The sequence below is a fragment of the Carcharhinus amblyrhynchos genome, chromosome 6 (assembly GCF_965287045.1).
Source record: "Carcharhinus amblyrhynchos chromosome 6, sCarAmb.v2.hapA, whole genome shotgun sequence".
In the NCBI taxonomy this organism is placed as follows: Eukaryota; Metazoa; Chordata; class Chondrichthyes; order Carcharhiniformes; family Carcharhinidae; genus Carcharhinus; species Carcharhinus amblyrhynchos.
Window position 1 is genome coordinate 127,035,774 of NC_137329.1, and position 22,616 is coordinate 127,058,389.

General features: G+C 47.4%; 1 protein-coding gene across 2 annotated transcripts in view; it reads right to left on the reverse strand.

The window, feature by feature from the left end:
- nav3 (neuron navigator 3) overlaps positions 1-9,957 on the reverse strand; it is a 360,827-nt gene extending 350,870 nt beyond the window's left edge. For both annotated transcript variants that reach the window (XM_080191445.1, XM_080191444.1), the window contains exon 1: positions 9,635-9,957. In XM_080191445.1, the coding sequence (XP_080047571.1) occupies positions 9,635-9,877 (243 nt within the window). In that variant the 5' untranslated portion in view covers positions 9,878-9,957. The remainder of the gene's footprint in view (positions 1-9,634) is intronic.
- Between the last annotated feature and the right edge of the window lie 12,659 nt (positions 9,958-22,616).

Consider the following 22,616-nt stretch of genomic DNA (forward strand, 5'->3'; position numbering starts at 1 on the left):
TCTGCCCAGTCTTGCATCCTATCTATGTCACGCTGCAATTTCTGACATCCCTCCAGACCATCCACAACACCACCAACCTTCATATCATCTGCAAACTTGCTAACCCATCCCTCCACTTCCTCATCCAGGTCATTTATGAAAACGACAAACAGCAAGGGTCCTAGAACAGATCCCTGGGCACTCCACTGGTGACTGACCTCCATTCAGAAAAAGACCCATCCACAACCACTCTCTGCCTTCTGCAGGCAAGCCAGTTCTGGATCCACAAGGCCAAAGGCCCTTGGATCCCATGCCCTCTCACCTTCTCAAGAAGTCTTGCATGGGGGACCTTATCAAACGCCTTGCTGAAGTCCACGTAAACCATGTCCACTGCACTTCCTTCGTCAATGTGTTCAGTCACATTATCGAAGAACTCAACTAGGCTTGTAAGGCACGACCTGCCCTTGACAAAACCATGTTGACTATTTCTGATCATTCTAAACTTCTCCAAATGCTCATAAATCTTGTCCCTCAGAAGCATCTTCATCAACTTACCAACCACTGAGGTCAGACTCACCGGTCGGTAATTTCCCGGGCTATCCCTGTTCCCTTTCTTGAAAATAGGAACCACATCCGCAATCCTCCAATCCTCCGGAACCTCTCCCGTCTCCATCGACGATGCAAAGATCATCGCCAGGGGCTCTGCAATCACTTCCCTCGCCTCCCACAGTAACCTGGGGTACATCCCATCCAGTCCCAGCAACTTATCTATCTTGATAGAATTTAAAAGTTCTAACACATCCTCCTCCTTAATATCCACATACTCAATCTTTTCAGTCTGCCGCAAACCTGTAGTACAACCTCCCAGATCAGTTTCCACTGTGAATACCGAGGCAAAGTACTCATTAAGCACCTCTGCCAATTCTTCCGATTCCACACAGACCTTTCCCCCTTCACCTTTTATAGGTCCTATCCCTTCTCTTCTCATCCTTTTACTTTTTACATATTTATAGAAGGCCTTGGGATTCTCCTTAATCTTACCCGCCAAGGTCTTCTCATGACCCCTTCTGGCTCTCCTAATTTCCTTTTTAAGCTCCTTTCTACAATCCTTATACTCCTCAAGATCCTTACCATCTCCTAGCTCTCTGAACCTTTTATACACCTTTCCTTTCTTCCTGACTAGGTTCAATGCCTTCAATGCCTTCCATTGTTTGCTGGAGCAGACGAGTGAAGGAGCAGAGAGACAGCTAAGATTTTACCTGTTAAAAACCAGTTTAAAATAAGTTTAAAGCACTTTGTTCTTTGTAGAACTGTTTAAAGCATTTATTTATTGTATTTACTGCTTTAAGAATTCTGAGGGAGTGGTTAGCAGGCAGTTGTGGTTCATCAGATTTAAATCAGCGCCAGGTTTAAAAGGAGGCCTGGTGTAGACAGCGGGCAGCGTCTGAGCGGGAAGCAGAGTGAGAGGGAAGCAGAGTGAGTTAATAGGGCTTAATATCAAAAAGGGCTGGAAGGAAAAAAGGCCAGGTGAGTTCGTTTGAAAAACAAAAAAAAACAAAAAAAAAAAAATTTTTTCAAAACTACTACAGTGAATAATGGAGGGGCATGTGATGTGTGGTTTCTGTATGATGTGGGAACTGGTGGACCCTAGGGTTCATCCCAGTGACCATGTCTGCAGTAAGTGCAGGTTGCTGGAGGAGCTCCAGCTCAGGGTAAATGAGCTGGCCTCTGAGCTACAGACACTGAGGCTCATCAGGGGGAGAGAGGGTGCAATTGTCAATGGGGTGCAAGTGACATCCACCCCCCCTAGACTGGCTAACTCTAAGGGTCAGGGACAAGAGGGGGCTACTGGGAAGAGGAAGGGGGGTGAGGAGCGGAGGCCTCAGCCTCTTAATCTGCATAACAGGTTTGAGGTTCTTGCTTCCAAGTTGGACGAGAACGAGGCAGGTGAGGTTGGTGAGCAAGCTGCACACGGTACAGTGCTGCAGCAGGACATAGGCAAAGAGAAAAGGAAAAGGAACGTAGTAGTGATTGGGGATAGTGGGGTGAAGGGTATTGACACTGTCCTTTGTCACAATGACAAAGTGCACAGAAGGGTGTGTTGTCTGCCTGGTGCTCGGGTCCGGGATGTCGCAGCTGGGCTGCAGAGGAACCTGGAGTGGGAGGGTGAGAATCCGGTCGTTGTGGTACATGTGGGTGCCGGCGACGTAAGCAAAATGCGGACTGAGGATCTGGGGAGGGAGTATGAAAAGCTGGGAATGGAATTAAAAAGTAGAACCGACAAGGTGGTTATCTCTGGGCTACTGCCTGAACCGTGTGCAGATGGGCGTAGGGTTGACAGGATTAAGGAAGTGAATGGGTGGCTCAGGGATTGGTGTGGGAGGAATGGGTTTGAATTTATGGGGCATTGGCACCAGTATTGGGGTAGGTGGGACCTGTTCGGGAGGGATGGGGTTGGTCTGAACCGTACTGGGACCAGAGTGCTGGCGAATCGAGTAAAGAGGACTGTAGACAGGGCTTTAAACTAATTATGGGGGGGGAGGGTGTGAGGGTAGGTGACATTACCAGGTCTAAAGTTAAGGAGAGTGTACATGTAAGGGAAGAGGCCGAGGATGTCCCAATAATAGAGGGAGTAGGGGGCGTGAGTATAGTTGGTGGCGTTGCGGCAAATAGGGTCCAGGTGAAGGCTGGGATGAAAGCACTTTATCTGAATGCACGAAACATTCGGAATAAAGTGGATGAGCTGATGGCGCAGATCGACACAAATGGATACGATCTGGTGGCCATTACAGAGACGTGGCTGCAGGGTGACAGGGACTGGGAGCTGAATGTACAGGGCTATCAAGTGTTTAGGAAGGATAGACAGGAGGGAAAAGGGGGGGGGCGTAGCTCTGCTGATTAAGGATAGCATCACGGTGGTAGCAAGGGATTATATTGGAGCCAAGGAGCAGAGGGTGGAATCGTTGTGGGTGGAGATTAGGAACAGCAAAGGGAGGAAGACGCTGGTGGGTGTCGTCTATAGGCCCCCGAATAATGATCTGGAGATGAGGCGGGCTGTTAACGCGCAAATAAGTGCGGCGTGCAGGAATGGGACGGCCGTAGTTATGGGGGATTTCAATCTGCATATTGATTGGTCGACCCATGTTGGACGTGGGGGGCTCGAGGAAGAGTTCTTGGAATGCTGCCAGGATAGTTTCCTCGAACAGTGTGTGTTGGAGCTGACGAGGGAGCGAGCTATCTTGGATCTGGTGCTATGTAATGAAGCGGGTAGAATTAGGGACCTTGTGGTGAAGGATCCTCTTGGAGAGAGTGATCATTGTATGGTGGAGTTTCTGGTGCAGATGGAGGAGGAGAAAGTGGGTTCCCGGACACGTGTCCTTTGTTTGAATAGAGGGGAGTACGGTAGGATAAGAGAAGAATTGGCGAATGTGGACTGGGGGAGCGCGTTGGAGGGAGGGTCTGTTAAGGAGCAGTGGAGGATCTTTAAGGAGATCTTTCTTGGTGCTCAACGGAAATTTATTCCGATGGTCAAAAAGGATAGTAAGAGGAGAGGTAATAAGCCGTGGATAACGAAGGAGGTGAAGGAAAGTGTTAAACTAAAAGCGGAGGAATTTAGAGTAGCTAAGAGTAGTGGGCGAGAAGAGGATTGGGAGAGGTTTAAATGTCAACAAAGATTGACAAAGAAGTTGATAAGGAAGGGTAGGAGAAACTATGAAGCTGGGCTAGCGCTTAATATAAAAAAGGATAGCAAGAGTTTTTATAAATATATAAAAAGGAAGAGGCTGGCTAGGGTGAACGTTGGTCCTTTAGAGGATGAGAAAGGGGACCTAGTGGTAGGGGATGGGGATATGGCTAAGGTATTGAATAACTTTTTTGTTTCTGTCTTCACGGAGGAGGACATGAATAATTTGCCGGGTGTTAGCGATAGAAAGGTGGTAGGACTGGAGGGTCTTAATGACATTACTGTTACTAGAAAGGCGGTGCTCGACAGACTGGAGGGGCTGATTGTGGACAAGTCCCCAGGACCGGATGGAATGCATCCGAGGGTTCTGAAAGAAATGGCGGAGGTGATAGTGGATGCCCTGGTGGTTATTTTCCAGACGTCGCTGGATTCCGGGGAAGTGCCGGATGATTGGAAAACGGCTAATGTTACGCCGTTGTTTAAGAAGGGTGCCAGGCAAAAGGCGGGGAATTATAGGCCGGTTAGTTTAACGTCTGTGGTGGGTAAAATGTTAGAATCTGTCATTAAGGAGGAAATTGCAAAGCATCTTGAAGGGAATTGCTTGATAGAGCAGACGCAGCACGGTTTCATTAAAGGGAAGTCGTGTCTGACAAATTTACTGGAGTTCTATGAGGATGTGTCTAGGGCGGTGGATAGAGGAGAGCCGGTGGATGTGGTCTTTCTAGATTTTCAGAAAGCGTTTGACAAAGTGCCTCACAAGAGGTTATTGCAGAAGGTCGAGGGACATGGAGTTGGGGGTAGGGTGTTAGCGTGGATAGAGGATTGGTTGTCAAATAGGAGGCAGAGAGTGGGGGTCAACGGGTGCTATTCGGATTGGCGGATGGTGACTAGTGGAGTGCCCCAGGGGTCGGTGCTGGGACCTCAGCTTTTTACCATTTATATAGATGATCTGGAGGAGGGAACCGAGTGTAGAGTGTCGAAATTTGCTGATGACACCAAGATTGGGGGAACGGCAAATTGTGCGGAGGGTGTGGAGAGTCTGCAGAAGGATCTAGATAGGCTGGGCGAATGGGCCAGGAAATGGCAAATGGAATTTAATGTTGGCAAGTGTGAGGTGGTCCACTTTGGTAGGAATAATGGTAGGAAGGACTATTACTTACGAGGCGAAAAACTGCAGCAGGCGACGGTGCAGAGGGACCTCGGGGTCCTTGTGCATGAGTCGCAAAAACCCAGCTTGCAGGTGCAGCAGGTGGTCAGGAAGGCGAATGGGATGCTGGCCTTCATAGCGAGGGGGATAGAATATAAAAGTAGGGAGGTCTTGCTGCAGCTGTATAGGGCATTGGTGAGGCCGCAACTGGAGTACTGTGTGCATTTTTGGGCGCCGCACCTGCGCAAAGATATTTTGGCCTTGGAGGGAGTGCAGAGGAGGTTTACTAGGCTGATACCGGAGTTGAGGGGGTTGAGCTATGAGGAGAGGCTGAATAAACTGGGCTTGTACTCGTTAGAGTTTAGAAGAATGAGAGGAGATCTCATTGAGACGTATAAGATGATGAATGGGATGGATAGGATAGAGGTGGAAAGACTCTTCCCGCTCAAAAAAGACAGTAGGACTAGGGGGCACAGCCTCAAGATAAAGGGGAGGCGGTTTAGAACGGAGTTGAGGAGGAACTTCTTCACTCAAAGGGTGGTGAATCTCTGGAATTCTCTGCCCGTTGAAGTGGTGGAGGCTGCCTCACTAAATATTTTTAAGACGCGGGTTGATGGGTTTTTGATAGGAGAGGGGATTAAGGGTTATGGGGAGAGGGCGGGAAAGTGGAACTGAGCAGCGACAGATCAGCCATGATCTTATTGAATGGCGGGGCAGGCTCGAAGGGCTAGATGGCCTACTCCTGCTCCTATTTCTTATGTTCTTATGTTCACCACAACCTTCGTGCACCACGGTTCCCGTGCCCTACCAAAACCTCCTTGTCTCATCGGAACGTTATTGTGCAGAGCTCCAGTCAAACATTCCTTGAATATCCGCCACCTTCCTTCTGTACTTTTCCCCAAGAACGCCTCCTTCCAGTTTATTTGTCCAATTGTCTGCCTGATGTCTTCATATTTCCCCTTACTCCAGACAAACACCTTCCTAGCCTGCCTGATCCTATCTCATTCCAATGCAATTGTGAAGGAGATAGAATTATGATCTCCATCCCCGAGATGCTCTCCTACCGAGAGATCGACACCTGTCCTGGTTCATTCGCCAGCACCAGGTCAAGTACAGCCTCTCCCCTCATAGGCTTATCCACGTACTGTGTCAGGAACCCCTCCTGAACACACCTAACAAACTCCTCCCCATCCAAACCCCTTACCCTAGGGATATTCCAGTCGATGTTTGGGAAATTAAAGTCTCCCATCACGACAACTCTGTTATTACTACATCTCTCTCGGATCTGTTTCCCTATCTGCATCTCAACTTCCCTGTCACTATTGGGCGGCCTATAGAATACACCCAGCAAAGTTATCGACCCTTTGCTGTTCCTAACTTCCACCCACAGAGACTCCGTAGACAGTCCCTCCACGGCATCCTCCTTCTCTGCAGCCATGACACTGTCTATTGTGCTATAGGCTGGCTATTGCGCTATAGGTTGCAGGGATAAAGGTCTGTTATAGAGCTGGAGGGTGCTATAGGTCTGCTATCACGCTTATAGATGGGGTAGGGTAGGGTAGGTCTCCCGTCTCTCTCTTCCCCTTGGCTGCCCCCAGAGACTGGGGGGGAGGGGGCAGGGGGAATGATTTCTGGCCATTGTGATCTCTTCAGGACGTCAAAAGCACCTTTTGGCCTGTGAGTTATTTTTGAAATGTAGGCGCTGTTAGTAACAGGTGGAATCTGGTACCCAATGTGTATACAGTAAGCTTCCTCAAACAGCGATGTGATAATGACCAGGATCGGTTGTAGCGATATTACTGGGGGCTAAATATAAACTGAGACTGGGGGAGCTCCCGTGCTCTTGTTGGAGATGGTGCTGGGGGATGTTTTACACTCATTAATCACAGCGAGAAGCTCCAGTGTTCAATATCTGAAAGGTGGGAACCTCCACAGTGCAGCACACAATCATCAGGATAGGTTTCCCACTCTGCAGTGAGACTCAGTGCAACTCCTCAACTTCCAGCTGGAACTTGCCACAAGCTCACTCCCATTCCCAACTCTGGAACATTAATGTTCATTTGTGAGTGTTACCAGGCAGCTGGCTAAGACATTCAGAACAGGAGCTGTGTTAGGGCAGCATTATTTCACTTGTATGAATCCCTAAAACACTGAACAAAATGCTTGAACAAACCGTGGCCAGGCAGCAGGATGTAATTCAGTTGCTTTGAGAGAGCTGCGATGCTCAGTTATAGAGTTCTGTCACCCTCTCACCCTGCTACTTTACTTCAAAGCATTACAATCTTACATCGTTTTCAGTGACCTGAACACCAGTCCAACCCAAACTGCAAAAGGCCAGTTATCCCGCTGTGCTTTTAGTCAGGACACTGGTTTGATTAGCAGCTGGTACCCAGGTGAAACCCCGACACAGTCTCATATCCATCAATAAAAGTGACTGCTGCATTTATATAGTGCCTTTCATGTCCTCATGTGAGGAAGTGCAGTCATTGGTGAGACGTCCACATTTACACAACCTCTGCTTCCCTTTAGTTTGAAATCTACATGGGATCAACATCCCTTCCTCACAGAGCCTGGGTCCCAGTGACCCCAAGATAACACCCGGATCTGGAGGGTTATTATAATATTATTATAAAACTGAAGGCTCGATAAGGAGCTTCACTCACTGGGAATATTTAGAATCTCAAATGGTACAAATCAGGAGGTGGCCATTTGGCCCATTGAGCCTGTGTCTGTTCCTTGAAAGAGCTGAATTAATGAACCCGGTTCTTTCGCCATAGAATCCCTACAATGCAGAAGGAGGCCATTCAGCCCATCAAGTCTGCACTGACAACAATCCCACCCAGGTCCCATCCCCATAACTCCACATACTTATCCTACTAGTCCCCCCGACATTAAGGGGCAATTTTACCAGGGTCAATCAACCTAACTCGCACATCTTTGGACTGTGGGAGGAAACCGGAGCACCCGGAGGAAACCCACACAGACAGTAACCTGGAGCCAGAATTGAACCCAGGTCCCTGGCGCTGCAAGGCAGCAGTGCCGCCCTGGGTCCCTGGCGCTGTGAGGCAACAGTGCTAACCACTGTGCCACCTACAACCCTGCACATTTCTTGTCCTCTGAGTATTTCTCTAATTCCCCATTAAAGGGTGCGATTGAAATTGTTCCCACCATATTCATAAACCATTAAATATCTTGAACAAATCATCCCCTTTACCTTCTCTACACTAAGGGGAACTGCCCTGCTTCTGTAGCAATATAGATGTAAAATACTGCGCATTCTGGGTCCAGATGAAAACAGAAAGTGCTGGAAAATCTCAGCAGCATCTGTGGAGAAAGAAACAGATTTTCTAACTGTTCACACTCCATCACCTCTGCCAGCAAGAACGGAGAACCTGGCACTCAGCCCAATCACCATCTCTGCAGCGGGACTGGAGAATCCCAGCCGCGGGCGAGGTGGGAGACTCTGGCTCAATGTTTTAAGTTTCCAGTCTGCCCACATTAGCTGAAGCGTCTCACCCTGCTATCATTCTGGGGAAAGTTCTGCAACACTCTTCCTGAGTTGGATTTTGCTCAGTGGGAAACTCAGCGGTCTAACTGACTCGAACATACTGACCGCACAGAACCGGCCAATCAGCCAGGCCGGAGTTAATGCTCCAGAAAGTTCTCCTCCCACCTTTCCTCATCTCACCCAGTCAGTATTTCCTCCTGTTTCTTTCTCCCTCACGTGGTCGCTCAGCTTCTCCTTAAATCCGTCAATACTTTTCACCTCAAACACTCCACATTCTCCCCACTCTCCGGACAAAACAGTTTCTCCCGAATTCCCCACTGGATTTATTGGTGAATATTTTATAATCGACAGCTCCGAGGCTCAGCTGCAAGTGGAAACCTCCTCTCTACATCCACCTGATCAATCCTGTTTATAAACTTGGAGCCCTCTGTCAGGTTCCCTCCGCTTTTCCCTTCTTCTGGAATAGATCACAGCCGTTTACATTTTCCTGATCGGTGTAATCTCTCAATTCTGGGATTAGCCGTGTTTTCTTTTCATTTTCCGAGTGCCTCTTTAATATTTACACTAATATGGAGATCTCAGCTGTTGAGAGTATTTAAAGTATGTTCTATACACATTTAACATCACTCCCCAGTGTTTCAATTCAATCCCTCTCAACATGAATTCCTGTACTTTATTTTTTTTTTAAGAGATTTCTGAACCTGCGTCAATATTTTCCCTGATCTGTTGTATCTGTGACCCCCGAATCCCTCTGCCCCACACCCCCACTTTGCTGTGTATTTTCCAAGGATCATGTGATCACCTTATCCTTTCTGTCAATCTGTGCCCACTCGCACTTTGTTATACCTGTGCAGAGCTACATCTGGGCGATCCTCTTGGGCTCCAGTGGCAAGATACTTTTCACTGATTAATGTTCACACAACGATGCAGGATAAAAAGAGGCCATTTGGCCCAGTGTAGCCATGCTGGCCCTCTGAAAGAGTGAGTCATGAGCCTCTCTTCATTCCTAAAGCCCCGGTAACATCCCAAAACTGCTCAGAGATCCCAGTAAAGAAAATACTCCAGATACAGCACCTCTACCCACTGGCTTTCAAATAACTTTCTAAAAATTACGGCCAATTTGAGGTTAGGGAATGTTTTGTTTTAAAGAAAATAGCACGTGAAAAAATGCAGCCATGTAAAGTTCACTGTGTGACTAAAAATAAAAACTCAGTTAACAGGAACTTTAGCTCAGAGTGGGGAGTAGGACCAACTCACTCCTTTTCCTGAAACCGCTGTAAAGTTTGACTTGTGCCAAGTTTGGAATGTAAGCACTGACCTTACTGTCGGCTTTTTCCTGCATCCTGGCCTGGAAGGGTTGTTTGACCCTGGGGTCAAGGCTTGGCTTCGAGTTCAGCTGGACGGGGTAGGTTGGGCAGCCTGTGCCAATGTGTACTCCTGGACCATCACAGCGCCCGCCACTCCTGACCTCACCCACGTGCGGGATGCATAGTGCCGTCTGAACGGGCTTGGGTCGCTCCGAAGGAGGCCTGAGCCTCGAGGAGACAGGAACGCCGGGCATGGTTTCTGGGTAGCTGACTCCCTACGACAGGCACCCCCTGCAGCGCTGACACACTCCACCTTGCATGTTTCGTCTGAGAGAAAGCTGGGAGAGGAGCTGACAATATCCCAGCAACAAAGTTCAGCCGCTTTGCTTCTTAAACACTTTGCAGTTCTGTTGGGAGATCCCAGGCGGATTCCTCTCACACAGGTTCACCCTGCGGGCAGACGGGAACACACCAACCTGACGTAGCAAAGCTGCCTGAGATATTTCAGAGGATACGGTTCTGTTCCTCTCTCCTTCTGTTAGTCACCCAGTTCTATTTGTAGTCGACTGAAGCGTCAAAGTGGAGGGTGGGACAGAGGGAGGGACAGAGGGAGGGACAGAGGAAAAATATCTGAGCCTCAACTCCCATCTGTCAAAACAACATTGTGTCCATAACACGAGCAAAAAAACAGCTCCCTCCTTGACAACAGAAATAGCAGGCTGGCTACAAAAATAAAACAGCGGTGGAAAAAAATAAAAGACTTTTTGACCAAAGACACAAGCAGCCAAAATTACACAGCTGCTGAAAAGCTCTCAGCTCAGAAACCACCCCGGGGCTGGGGATATTTGGCTAACTGACGGACTATTTGTCACTGCTGACAGTTCCAGCCTGTGTAATGAGTGGCTGCCTCACTGCTCAGCCCCTACAATCAGCAGAACGATCTGCTGTGCGGGAAAAATACACAGTTCCCGCCTAAAAGGAGGAATTGTGAATCTGATTTGGGAGGGACTTGAATCAAAGGCGTTTGAAATGAAAAGAAAGGCTTTTGTTTCTTGGCTGCCTTCTCCAGCTGCTGGACACATCAAAGCACTTCAACAACCAATGAAGCACTTGTTAAAAATGTACCCACTCTTTCGATGTTGGGGAACACGGTAGCCAATTTGTGCACAGCAAGATCCCACAAATGACAACGCGGGAACCATCAGAAAATCTGCTTTTAGTGATGAAAACGGACTTGGTTTAGGAAATAAAGAGTCGGCATAAATGGGTCTTTTTCTGATCGGCAGTCAGTGACTAGTGGGGTTCCACAGGGATCTGTGCTGGGACCCCAACTGTTCACATTATATATTAATGATTTGGCAAAGGGGACAGAATGCATTATCTCCAAATCTGCAGGTGACACAGAGTTGGGTGGGAGGGTGAGCTGTGAGGAGAATGCAGAGATGCTTCAGTGTGATTTGGACAGGCTGAGTGTATAAAGTTTAAATACACTTTATTTATTAGTGTCACAAATAGGCTTACATTAACACTACAATGAAGTTACTGTGAAAATCCCCTAGTGGCCACACTCCGATGACTGTTCGGAGACACTGAAGGAGAATTTAGCACGGCCGATGCATCTAACCTGCACATCTTTGGACTGTGGGAGGAAACCAGAGCACCCGGGGGAAACCCATGCAGACACAGGGAGAACGTGCAAACTCCACGCAGACAGTGACCCAAGCCAGGAATCGAACCAGGGTCCCTGGTGTGGTGAGAGGGCAGTGCTAGCCACTGTGCCACCTCTTACATGTGAGAGGCACGTGTTTTACACAGGGAATGGTAAGTGTCTGGAATTTTTTGCATGAGCGGGTGGGAGAAGCAGATACAACAGTAATGTTTAAGAGGCATCTTACAGATACTTGAATAGGCCGGGAATAGAGGGATACGGATCGCGTAGAGGCAAAAGCTCTTTAGGGAGAACGTGCAAACTCCACACAGACAGTGACCCAAACCGAGAATCGAATCCAGGTCCCTGGTGCTGTGACGCAGCAGTGCTATCCACTATACAACCATGCCATCCTAGCGTGTGTGGGCATCTGCATGGCAGACGCCATATAATGTGGATAAATATGAGGTTATCCACTTTGGTAGCAATAATAGGAAGACAGATTATTACTGGAATGGGTGTAAATTGAGAGAGGTGGATACTCAGTGAGACCTTGGTGCTGACGTGCATCAGTCACTGAAAGTGCGCAGATACAGCAGGCAGTAAAGAAGGTACGTAAGAACATAAGAACATAAGAAATAGGAGCAGGAGTAGGCCATCTAGCCCTTCGAGCCTGCCCCGCCATTCAATAAGATCATGGCTGATCTGACGTGACTCAGTTCCACTTTCCCGCCTTCTCCCCGTAACCCTTAATCCCCTCGCTTGTCAAAAACCTATCCACCCGCGTCTTAAAAATATTTAGCGAGGCAGCCTCCACCACTTCAACGGGCAGAGAATTCCAGAGATTCACCACCCTTTCAGTGAAGAAGTTCCTCCTCAACTTCGTTCTAAACTGCACCCCCCCACCTTATCTTGAGGCTGTGCCCTCTAGTCCTACTGTCCTTTCTGAGCGGGAAGAGCCTCTCCACCTCTATCCTATCCATCCCATTCATCGTCTTATACGTCTCAATGAGATCTCCCCTCATTCTTCTAAACTCCAACGAGTACAAGCCTAGTTTATTCAGCCTCTCCTCATAGCTCAACCCCCTCAACTCCGGCATCAGCCTAGTAAACCTCCTCTGCACTCCCTCCAAGGCCAAAATATCCTTGCGTAAGTGCGGCGACCAAAACTGCACACAGCACTCCAGCTGTGGCTTCACCAGTGTGTTGGCCTTCATAACTGGAGGATTTGAGTACAGGAATAGGGATGTTTTACTGCAATTGTATAGGGTGTTGATGAGGCCACACCTGGAATATTGTGTGCAGTTTTAGTGTCCTTATCTGAGAAGGATGTCCTTGCTATCGAGGGAGCGTGGTGAATGTTTACCAGGCTGATTCCTGGGATGGCAGGGCTGTCATATGAGGAGCGATTAAGTCAGTTAGGATTATATTCTCTGGAGTTTAGAAGAGTGAGAGGGGATCTCATAGAAGCTTATAACATTCTAACAGGGTTAGACAGGGTAGATAAATAGATAGAACTGAGGTGAGGAGAAATTTCTTCACCCAGAGGGTGGTGAATGGCCGAAGCTCAAAGGGCCAAATGGCCTCATCCAGTTTCTTTTTTCTATGTTTCGATGATGATTAAAGGATAAACATTGACACAGATTTAAGGTGCGGGGAGGAAAGTACAGAAGTGATGTTAGGGGTAAGTTTTTCACTCAGAGGGTGGTGAGTGAATGGAATCGGCTGCCGTCAGTGGTGGTGGAGGCAAACTCACTGGGGTCTTTTAAAAGACTTCTGGATGAGTATATGGGATTTAGTGGGATTGGGGGTTATAGATACGTCTATGGATTGGTAGGTGTTGATGTGATCAGCGCAACTCGTGGGCCGAAGGGCCTGTTTGTGCTGTAGTGTTCTATGTTCTATTGATGTGGATTCTGGGGAGGAGAGAGCCAGCACACTGGGCTGGGACTCCAGCTACTGAGAGGAGATGTATGAAGACAGCAGATAAAGTATCGAGCCCGCGGACTGGAAAGCAGCTGGAATTCAGTAAAGAGACCAATTCAGAGCGGGAAAGTAAAGTGTGAGAAGAAATTTACAGGAATATAAAAGTGAACTGTGAAAGCTTCTACAAGTATGTGAGAAGATTGAAACAGGAGGATTTATAGGGAATTGACAGAGCAATTAAACAACCACTTTAACAAAAACAGAAAAGTGCTGGAAAATTTCTCTGGGAGCATCTCCCCACCGAGGCTGTCAGACCCGCTGTGATTTTCCAGCATTTTTCTATTATTGCTTCAGATTCCTGCATTACAGGGTGCGAAAGGAGGTGGTGGGGGAACAGTGGGTGCGTTGGCTGTCATCTTCTCGACTTATGTAGATTCCGGAACAATCCCAGCAGACTGGAGGGTGGCGTGCGTAACCTCACTAAAGAGGGAGAAGGAAAACAGGGAAGTATGGGTTGGTTAGCCCAATATCAGTAACAGGGAAAATATTAGAGTCCATTATAAAGGAGGTGATAACGGGAAATATCAACGGGATTAAGGAAAGTAAATATGGATTTACGAAAGGGGAATAGAGTCGGAGAAACCTCAATCAGACGGACCTCCCTGTGCTGGAAGGCTCAATGACTGTGACTCAGTGAAATGTATAAAATCCTGACGTGGCTGCACAGACTGGGTGCAGGAATGATGTTTCCCCTGGCTGGGGCTCCAGAAATAGAGGTCACAGTCTCAGGATATCAGGTAGACCATTTCTGAGAAGGATGATGAATCTGTGCCACTCAAGGCTGGGGAGGCCAAGACACTGAATGAATTTAAGAAGGAAATAGATAGATTTCTAGACACTAAAAGCCTCAAGGATATGGGGGATATGACGTTGTGATAGAGGATCAGCCATGTTCATGTTGAATGGTGGGGTAGGTTTGAGGGGCCAAATGGCTTACTCTTGTTCCTATATGTCTATAAACATTTGCTTCCTCTACAATCAATGTACAGTGACAGCTGTGTGTATCACCTACAAGACACACTGCAGAAACTCACCAAGTTCCCTCAACAACAATTCCAAACCTCTACCATCTCGAAGGGCAGCAGATGGGAACACCACCACCTGGAGGTTCCTCTCTAAGGAACTCACCATCTTGACTTGGAAATATATCACCCTTCCTTCACTGGTTCAAAATCCAGGAACTCCCTCCCTAACAGCACTCTGGGTGTACCTACACCACATGGACTGCAGCAGTTCAAACACGTGGCCCACCTCATTGACCTATTACAGCATAGCAGCAGGCTATTCAGTCCATCATCTCTGTACTGGCCCTCTGAAGGAGCATTCCACCTTGTGCCACTGCCCAGCCTTCCTTCCATTTCAGATAGTGATTCAATTCCCTTTGGAAAGCTCTCATTGGCCCTATCTCCACCACACACTCAGACAGTGTTGTCCAGATCCTACCCAGTCCCTGCTTTTCATTTCTCTGTAAGAAGTCTGACCACACCAGGTTAAAGTCTAACCGATTTATTTGATAGTAAACTCACAAGCTTTCAGGATTTGCCCCTTCATCAGGTGAATGGAGAGTTCTGGCCTCAGACAGAGCATATAAAGCACAGACAGTTTACGGAATATCTAATCTGTAAACTGTGTGTGCTGTTATATGTACTGTCTGAGGCCAGAACTCTCCATTCACCTGACAAAGGGACAAACCCTGAAAGCTTGTGAGTTTACTATTAAATAAATCGGTTAGACTTTAACCTGGTGTGGTCAGACTTCTTACTGTGTTTACCCCAGTCCAACGCCAGCATCTCCACGTCATTTAATTTCTCTACCATGGAATGTGGGCATGGCTGGCAGAGTTAGCATTCATTGCCATCTCCAGTTACCCTTGAAATGAACATTTCAGAGGTCAGTTAAGAGTCAGCCACATTTCTGTGGCTCTGGAATCACACGTAGGCCAGACCAGGTGAAGATGACAGATTTCCTTCTTTAGAGGATATCAGTGAACCGGATGGATTTGTTTACAACAACTAATGATGATTTCATGAGACTAGCTTTATATTCCAGATTTAAATTATTAAATTCAAATTCCACCAGCTGCCATGGTTGGATGGAAACACTTCCTCCCAAAGCTGGGCCTGTGGGATTACTGTCCCCACCACACCACCACCTCTCCCTCATCTCATCTTTGCTTCTGTCACCTTAAATCTGTGTCTCCGACCCCGCCCACGGCTGGGATTCTCCAGTCCTGCCGCAGTGAGCGGAGATTTGGCTGAGTGCCAGATTCTCCATTCTCGCCGGCAGCGGCAGTGATGAGAATCTGATTTGTGCTTCAAAATCTGCTCATGTTCTCACTTTGTGAGCTGTTTTATTTTGATTCATTCCAGCTGCACACTCGAGAATCCAGCTGTCTAAAGCACCAAAAAATACTTAATTGTACGTTCACAGGCAAGTTATGCACACCTTCTCCAGAACCCAGAACAATATAGAACATAGAACACTACAGCACAAACAGGCCCTTCGGCCCACGAGTTGCGCCGATCACATCAACACCTACCAATCTATAGACCTATCTATAACCCCCAATCCCATTAAACCCCATATACTCATCCAGAAGTCTTTTAAAAGACCCCAGCGAGTTCGCCTCCACCACCACTGACGGCAGCCGATTCCATTCACTCACCACCCTCTGAGTGAAAAACTTACCCCTAACATCACTTCTGTACTTTCCTCCCCGCACCTTAAATCTGTGTCCTCTCGTAGCAACCATTTCAACCCGGGGAAATAGCCTCTGAGAATCCACCCTATCTATTCCTCTCAACATTTTATAAACTTCTATCAGGTCACCTCTCAACCTTCGTCTCTCCAGGGAGAAGAGTCCCAGCTCCCTCAACCTAACTTCATAAGGCATGCCTCCCAGTCCAGGCAACATCCTTGTAAATCTCCTCTGTACCCTTTCAATAGCTTCTACGTCCTTCCTATAGTGAGGCGACCAGAACTGCGCACAGTACTCCAAATGAGGCCTGACAAGGCCAATATTGGCGTTAAGTTCTAATATCACCAAAGTTTTTTTTATTACAAACACAGGGCAGTAATTTCTCACCTGTGTAATCACAAAAACTGGTGTTGTTGCATCCACCGTTGACAGCCGTGCCTCCAGCGATGTGGGGCCCAATCTCTGGGATTCAATAAATGGAACTGTTCATCCCTCTGTCTCTCTCTGCCTCCTTGTCCCAGGCACAGCTTTCATTCTGCCTCTTTGACCAAGCCTTTGGCTCCTGATCTGACAAATCCTTAACATTCTATCCTTATCTTCAAATCTCTTTGTGCTCCCTCCCCTCTGAACTCTGTGACCTCCTCCAGAATCTCTGTACGCCTCCAGTGTTGCTGTCTTGTGTGTCCACAGTTTCCATCACTCTAATAGGGCGTTCCTCCCACATCTGGAAGCCAAAGCTTTGGAATAGTTGAGGTTAGATGGGCTTTAGATTGGGTTCACAGGTCGGCACAACATTGAGGGCCGAAGGACCTGGACTGTGTTGGAATGTTCTAACTCTCTCTCTGAACTTCTCCATCTCCTCCCAACCCCTTAAAGACATTCTTTAAAAACTGCCTCTTTGACCAAGTTTGGTTATCTGCCCTTGTGTCACCTCCTTGTGTTTGCTGTCACTTTCTGCCAGACTACATTCCTTCAAAATTCCTTGGGACATTTCAATTGGTTAAAGATGCAGAATAAATGTAAGTTCTTGTTATGCATGAACTATCCCTTTTGCTGCATCTAATTAAACTGCCAGAGAAATGGATGGCACAGTGGGCTAGCACTGTGACCTGGGTTCGATTCCAGCCTCGTTCAGACGTGTCTGCATGTTCTCCCCACGTCTGCGTGGGTTCCCTCCGCGTGCTCCAGTTTCCCTCCCACAGTCCGAAAGACGTACTGGTTAGGTGAATTGGCCGAGCTAAATTCTCCCTCAGCGTACCCGAACAGGTGCCGGAACGTGGCCACTAGGGGGTTTTCACAGTAATTTCATCGCGGTGTTAATGTAAGCCAAATTGTGGCACTAATAAATAAACTTCAAACTTTCTTGGACCTCTGCTCAAAATGGAAGTATTTTCTTCTCAACTCTCAGCTTCAGGCTGTCACTGGTGTCACTGGTAAAATCTCAATCACAGTAACAATGCCTCATAAACTAGGTGTAGTTAAGATCATTTTTGGTTTTGTTTAGCGCACATCGCAACCCAAGGATCTCTCAGGTGCTGCGTACACAATTCAGATTGAGGAAAAACCATGTTGTCCAGACACCCCACTGCACATCTGGCACATCTGCTTTGTGCAATCTGACGTCCACATCTGCTGCTGCTGAGTTTCATGTTGCCCCGTTCAGGTTCCAATCCCTCTATTCAGCCATCCCAGCCCAGCCTCCCTCTGGAAAACTTTGTCACTGATTAACCGGATCAACTCCTGGTGATGGCTGTTGGGTGGAATGATCAAATCAGATTATTCTGGGTCAGGAAGAAGAAAAATATCAGTCAACAGTGGAAATAGGAAATAGGGGTGGACAGCGAGGCTGATTGTCCTGCTGGGTGTTCCCAGATTTATATATATTTTTATTCACTGATGTGCTGTGGACGTCACTGGCTAGGCCAGCAGTTATGGCCCTTCCTAGAGACCCTCAAGAATCCACATAATCCCCACAGTGCAGGATCAGGAAGGTGATGGTGAGAGCGAGCTGCATAAACCACTGCAGTCACTGTGGTGTAGGTACACCCATAGTGCTGTTAGGGAGGGAGTTCCAGGATTTTGGCCCAGTGGCAGTGAAGGAGCAGCCGGCGTATTTCCAAATCAGGATGGTGAGTGGCTTGGAGGGGAACTTGATTTGATTTGATTTATTATTGTCACATGTATTAACATACAGTGAAAAGTATTGTTTCTTGTGCGCTATACAGACAAAGCATACCGTTCGTAGAGAAGGAAACGAGAGAGTGCAGAATGTAGTGTTACAGTCATCGCTAGGGTGTAGAGAAAGATCAACTTAATGCGAGGTAGGTCCATTCAAAAGTCTGACAGCAGCAGGGAAGAAGCTGTTCTTGAGTCGGTTGGTACGTGACCTCAGACTTTTGTATCTTTTTCCCTACGGAAGAAGGTGGAAGAGAGAATGTCCGGGGTGCATGGGGTCCTTAATTGTGCTGTCTGCTTTGCCGAGGCAGCGGGAAGTGTAGACAGAGTCAATGGATGGAGGGCTGGTTGGGTGATAGGATTGGGCTACATTCACAACCTTTTGTAGTTTCTTGCAGTTTTGGGCAGAGGAGGAGCCCAGACCAAGCTGTGATACAACCAGAAAGAATGCTTTCTATGGTGAGTCTGTAAAAGTTGGTGAGAGTCGTAGCGGACATGCCAAATTTCCTTAGTCTTCTGAGAAAGTAGAGGTGTTGGTGGGGCTTTCTTAACTATAGCATCAGTGATATAGAGCAGTGCCTGTATTTTGTTATTTAATCTCTCCCTCCTTTCACCCAGTTCTACCTTCAGCGGAATCGCCGGGCGATGGTGTTCCCAGGTACCTACTTCCTTGCAGATTTTGGAGATCAGAATGTTATCGAGATACAGCGGTGATTTCCTGCAGCTATCGATGGTGTAATGGTGTTTGTTGCTGATCATGTGATCTGCTGTATACCGGGGAGTTCTCCATTATACGTTCTCCATTCATCCCGAATGCTTCTGGTCACCTCTCCTTTCAAATCTCCTCCCCATTCTGACTCTGACCTCCACCCCCAGCACCCGACAACGAAGCTTACAGCAAGCTTCAGAAACATTCCGCTCGTCACTTTGCCACCTCCCAGACTCGCTGAGTTCAACATCAATTACTCAGCCCTCATTGGCTAGCTAGGGTAAATATGCAATGGGGGGGTTAAGGGGGTCGAGCCTGGGTGGGATTGTGGTCGGTGCAGGTGCAATGGGCTGAATGGCCTCCTTCTGCACTGTAGGATATTATGATCCTATGAGACGGTGGTGACGGGGGCTGTGCCACAGCAATGTCACTCAGATGAGTGTGAGTCTGTGTCAGCGAGGGAAGATTCTGCTGTTGAATCTACATCTCCTTTCAGCCTATCATTTCTTATCCAACTATCTCAGCGATTTGAGAGTTTCTGTTGGGATTCGTTGACTCCTTGACCCTCAAAGAGATCTTGTTGGAGAAAATGGTGTTCGCTCAAAAGTATTTATTTACATGCTATTTATAAAAATAAATAACAACAAGACACAAGCAGAGTTACTCATACTCATCCCTGAGTGACATCACTGTGACATCGCCCAGTCACCATCATTCCCACAGTGCAGGAGGAGGCCATTCAGCCCATTGCATCTACACCTACCTCAATCCCACCCAGGCTCTATCCCCATAACCCCACGCATTTACCCTAGCTAGTCCCCCTGACGCGAAGGGGCAATTTAACATGGCAAATCCACCTAACCTGCACATCTTTGGAGTGTGGGAGGAAACTGGAGCACCCGGAGGAAACCCACGGGGAGAGCTCCGCACAGACGGTGATCCAAGCCGGGAATCGAACCCGGGTCCCTGGCGCTGTGAAGCAGCAGTCTCTCTCTTTCGTCATTTATAATTCCTCCCTCCTTTCACCCAATCACAGATCTATCTTACCCTTCCCCCATTCCCTGTCCTTACTCAAAACCTGGAACATGATAAACATTCTGTTCAAAACTTATTGATTTGAAACTCGAACAACTGTTTCTCTCTCTGCAGATGCTACCAGACCTGTTGAGTATTCCCAGCACTTTCTGTTCTTATTTCAGATTTCCAATATTCATAGTATTTGCAAAGTGAATTTTGCTCTGAGTATTTTTTTTTATTAATATGTGGGAGATGGGCATCGCTGGCCAGCATTTATTACCTTTCCCTATTAGCCCGAGTTCTGAGCTAATCTTTCACTGAATTGAGAGGTGACATTTGAATTTCATTCAGGTTGTATCCATAATTCTGATGCTTCAATGAGGAAGGCAGATTCCACACAGCGATCGTGAGCTGCTTTATTACAGACGCACTTAAGGGAAGTCTGAATAAATGGATGAGAGAGAAAAGAATTGGAAGGTTTGCTGATGGGATGAGATGAAGAGGGAGGAGGTTTGGATGGAACATGAACACATCAGCAAAGATTAATTGTGCCAAACTGCCTGGTTCCATGCCATAAATGTGAATGTGCCCTTATTTGGGTCCCAGTATCAAACAGTGAGAGTTACCTGAAACTGGGTCAGGCCGATACTCTGAAAACAGACTTTCCCAGGCATCCCGTAAAGATAAAGGAGATGTGTGTTAGTTATGTCGAATAAAGTATGGTGGAATTGAAGTGCTGAGTTTGAACTCAGTTTGAACTCGTGGCTGAGGGGATGGTGCAGGAGGGAGGGGTTCAGGTACTTGAGCAATTGGGGCTCATTCTGGGGAAGGTGGGACCTCTATAAGAGGGATGGTCTACACCTGAACCAGAGGGGAATCAATATCCTGGGGGGTAAATTTGCAAAAGCGATGCAGGAAGGTTTAAACTGATTCGGAGGGGGGGAGGGATAGTGAGGAAAGGGGGTGAAAGTGAGGGGGGCATAGTTGGGGAATGCAAGGCACGGCATAGTGGGGGTGGGGCGGAGCAGGGTTTGAAATGCGTGTACTTTAATGCGAGGAGTATTCGCAATAAAGTGGATGAACTTGCAGCGTGGATCAGTACCTGGGACTTTGATGTTGTGGCCATTTCTGAGACATGGATAGAGCAGGGTCAGGAATGGATGTTGCAGGTTCCGGGGTACAAATGCTTTAGTCGGAGTAGAGAAGAAGGTAGAAGGGGGGGTGGGGTAGCATTGCTAGTCAAGGACTGTATCACAGTGTCGGAGAGAAAGTTTGATGAGGACTTGTCAGTTGAGGTAGTATGGGCGGAGATTAGAAATAGGAGAGGAGAGGTCACCCTGTTGGGAGTCTTTTATAGACCTCCTAAAAGTTCTAGAGAGGTTGAGGAAAGGATTGCGGAGACAATCCTGGTTAGGAGTGAAAGTAATAGGGTAATTGTTATGGGGGACTTTAACTTTACGAATATTGATTGGAGTTGCTATAGTTCTAGCTCGCTAGAGGGGTCAGTGTTTGTACAAAGCGTGCAGGAAGGTTTTTTGTCTCAGTATGTAGACAGGCCAACTAGAGGTGAGGCTATATTGGATTTGGTGCTGGGAAATGAGCCAGACCAGGTGCTAGACTTGGAAGTTGGTGTGCATTTTGGTGATAGTGACCACAATTCGGTTACGTTCACCTTAGTGATGGGAAGAGATAGGCATGAACCTCGGGTCAGCAATTTTAGCTGGGGTAAGGGCGATTATGAGGCTATCAGGAGTGAATTAGGAAGCATGGATTGGATTAGGGGATTACAGGGACTGGGAACGTCTGAAATGTGGAGTTTTTTCAAGGAGCAACTACTGCGAGTCCTTGATAGGTATGTCCCTGTCAGGCATGGTGGATTTGGTAGATCTAGGGAACCGTGGTGCACTAAAAGAGTTGAGTCGATGGTTAAAAAGAAAAAGGAGGCTTATGTTCGGATGAGATTGGAGGGCTCAGATAGTGCACTAGAAAGCTTTAGATTGGCTAGGAGGGAGTTGAAGAGTGAGTTGAGAAGGGCTAAAAGAGGACATGAGAAGACTTTGGCTGATAGGATTAAGGAGAATCCTAAGGCGTTCTATAGGTATGTCAAGAACAGAAGGTTGGTCAGGCCAAGATTAGGGCCAGTTACAGACAGCAGGGGGAAGTTGTGTGTGGAACCGGAGGAGATTGGAGAAGTATTGAACCAATATTTCTCTTCGGTGTTCACGCAAGGGGACATGAATATAGCTGAGGAGGACATTGGGTTGCAGGGGTGTAAAATAGACAGTATTACGGTTGATAAAGAGGATGTGCTGGAAATTCTTGAGGGGCTGAAAATAGATAAGTCCCCTGGTCCGGATGGGATCTACCCTAGGATTCTCTGGGAGGCTAGAGAGGTGATTGCAGAGCCTCTGGCTCAGATCTTCAGGTCGTCATTGGTCTCTGGTGTAGTCCCGGAGGATTGGAGGATAGCGAATGTTGTCCCATTGTTTAAGAAGGGGAACAGAGACTTTGCCGGGAATTATAGACCGGTGAGTCTTACTTCTGTTGTGGGCAAGGTTTTAGAAAAAATTATTAGGGATAGGATTTATAGTTATTTGGAGTGTAATGAATTGATTAGAAATAGTCAGCATGGTTTTGTAGCGGGTAGGTCATGCCTTACTAACCTTATTGAGTTTTTTGAGAAGGTGACCAAAGAGGTGGATGGGGGTAAGGCAGTTGACGTGGTATACATGGATTTTAGTAAGGCGTTCGATAAGGTTC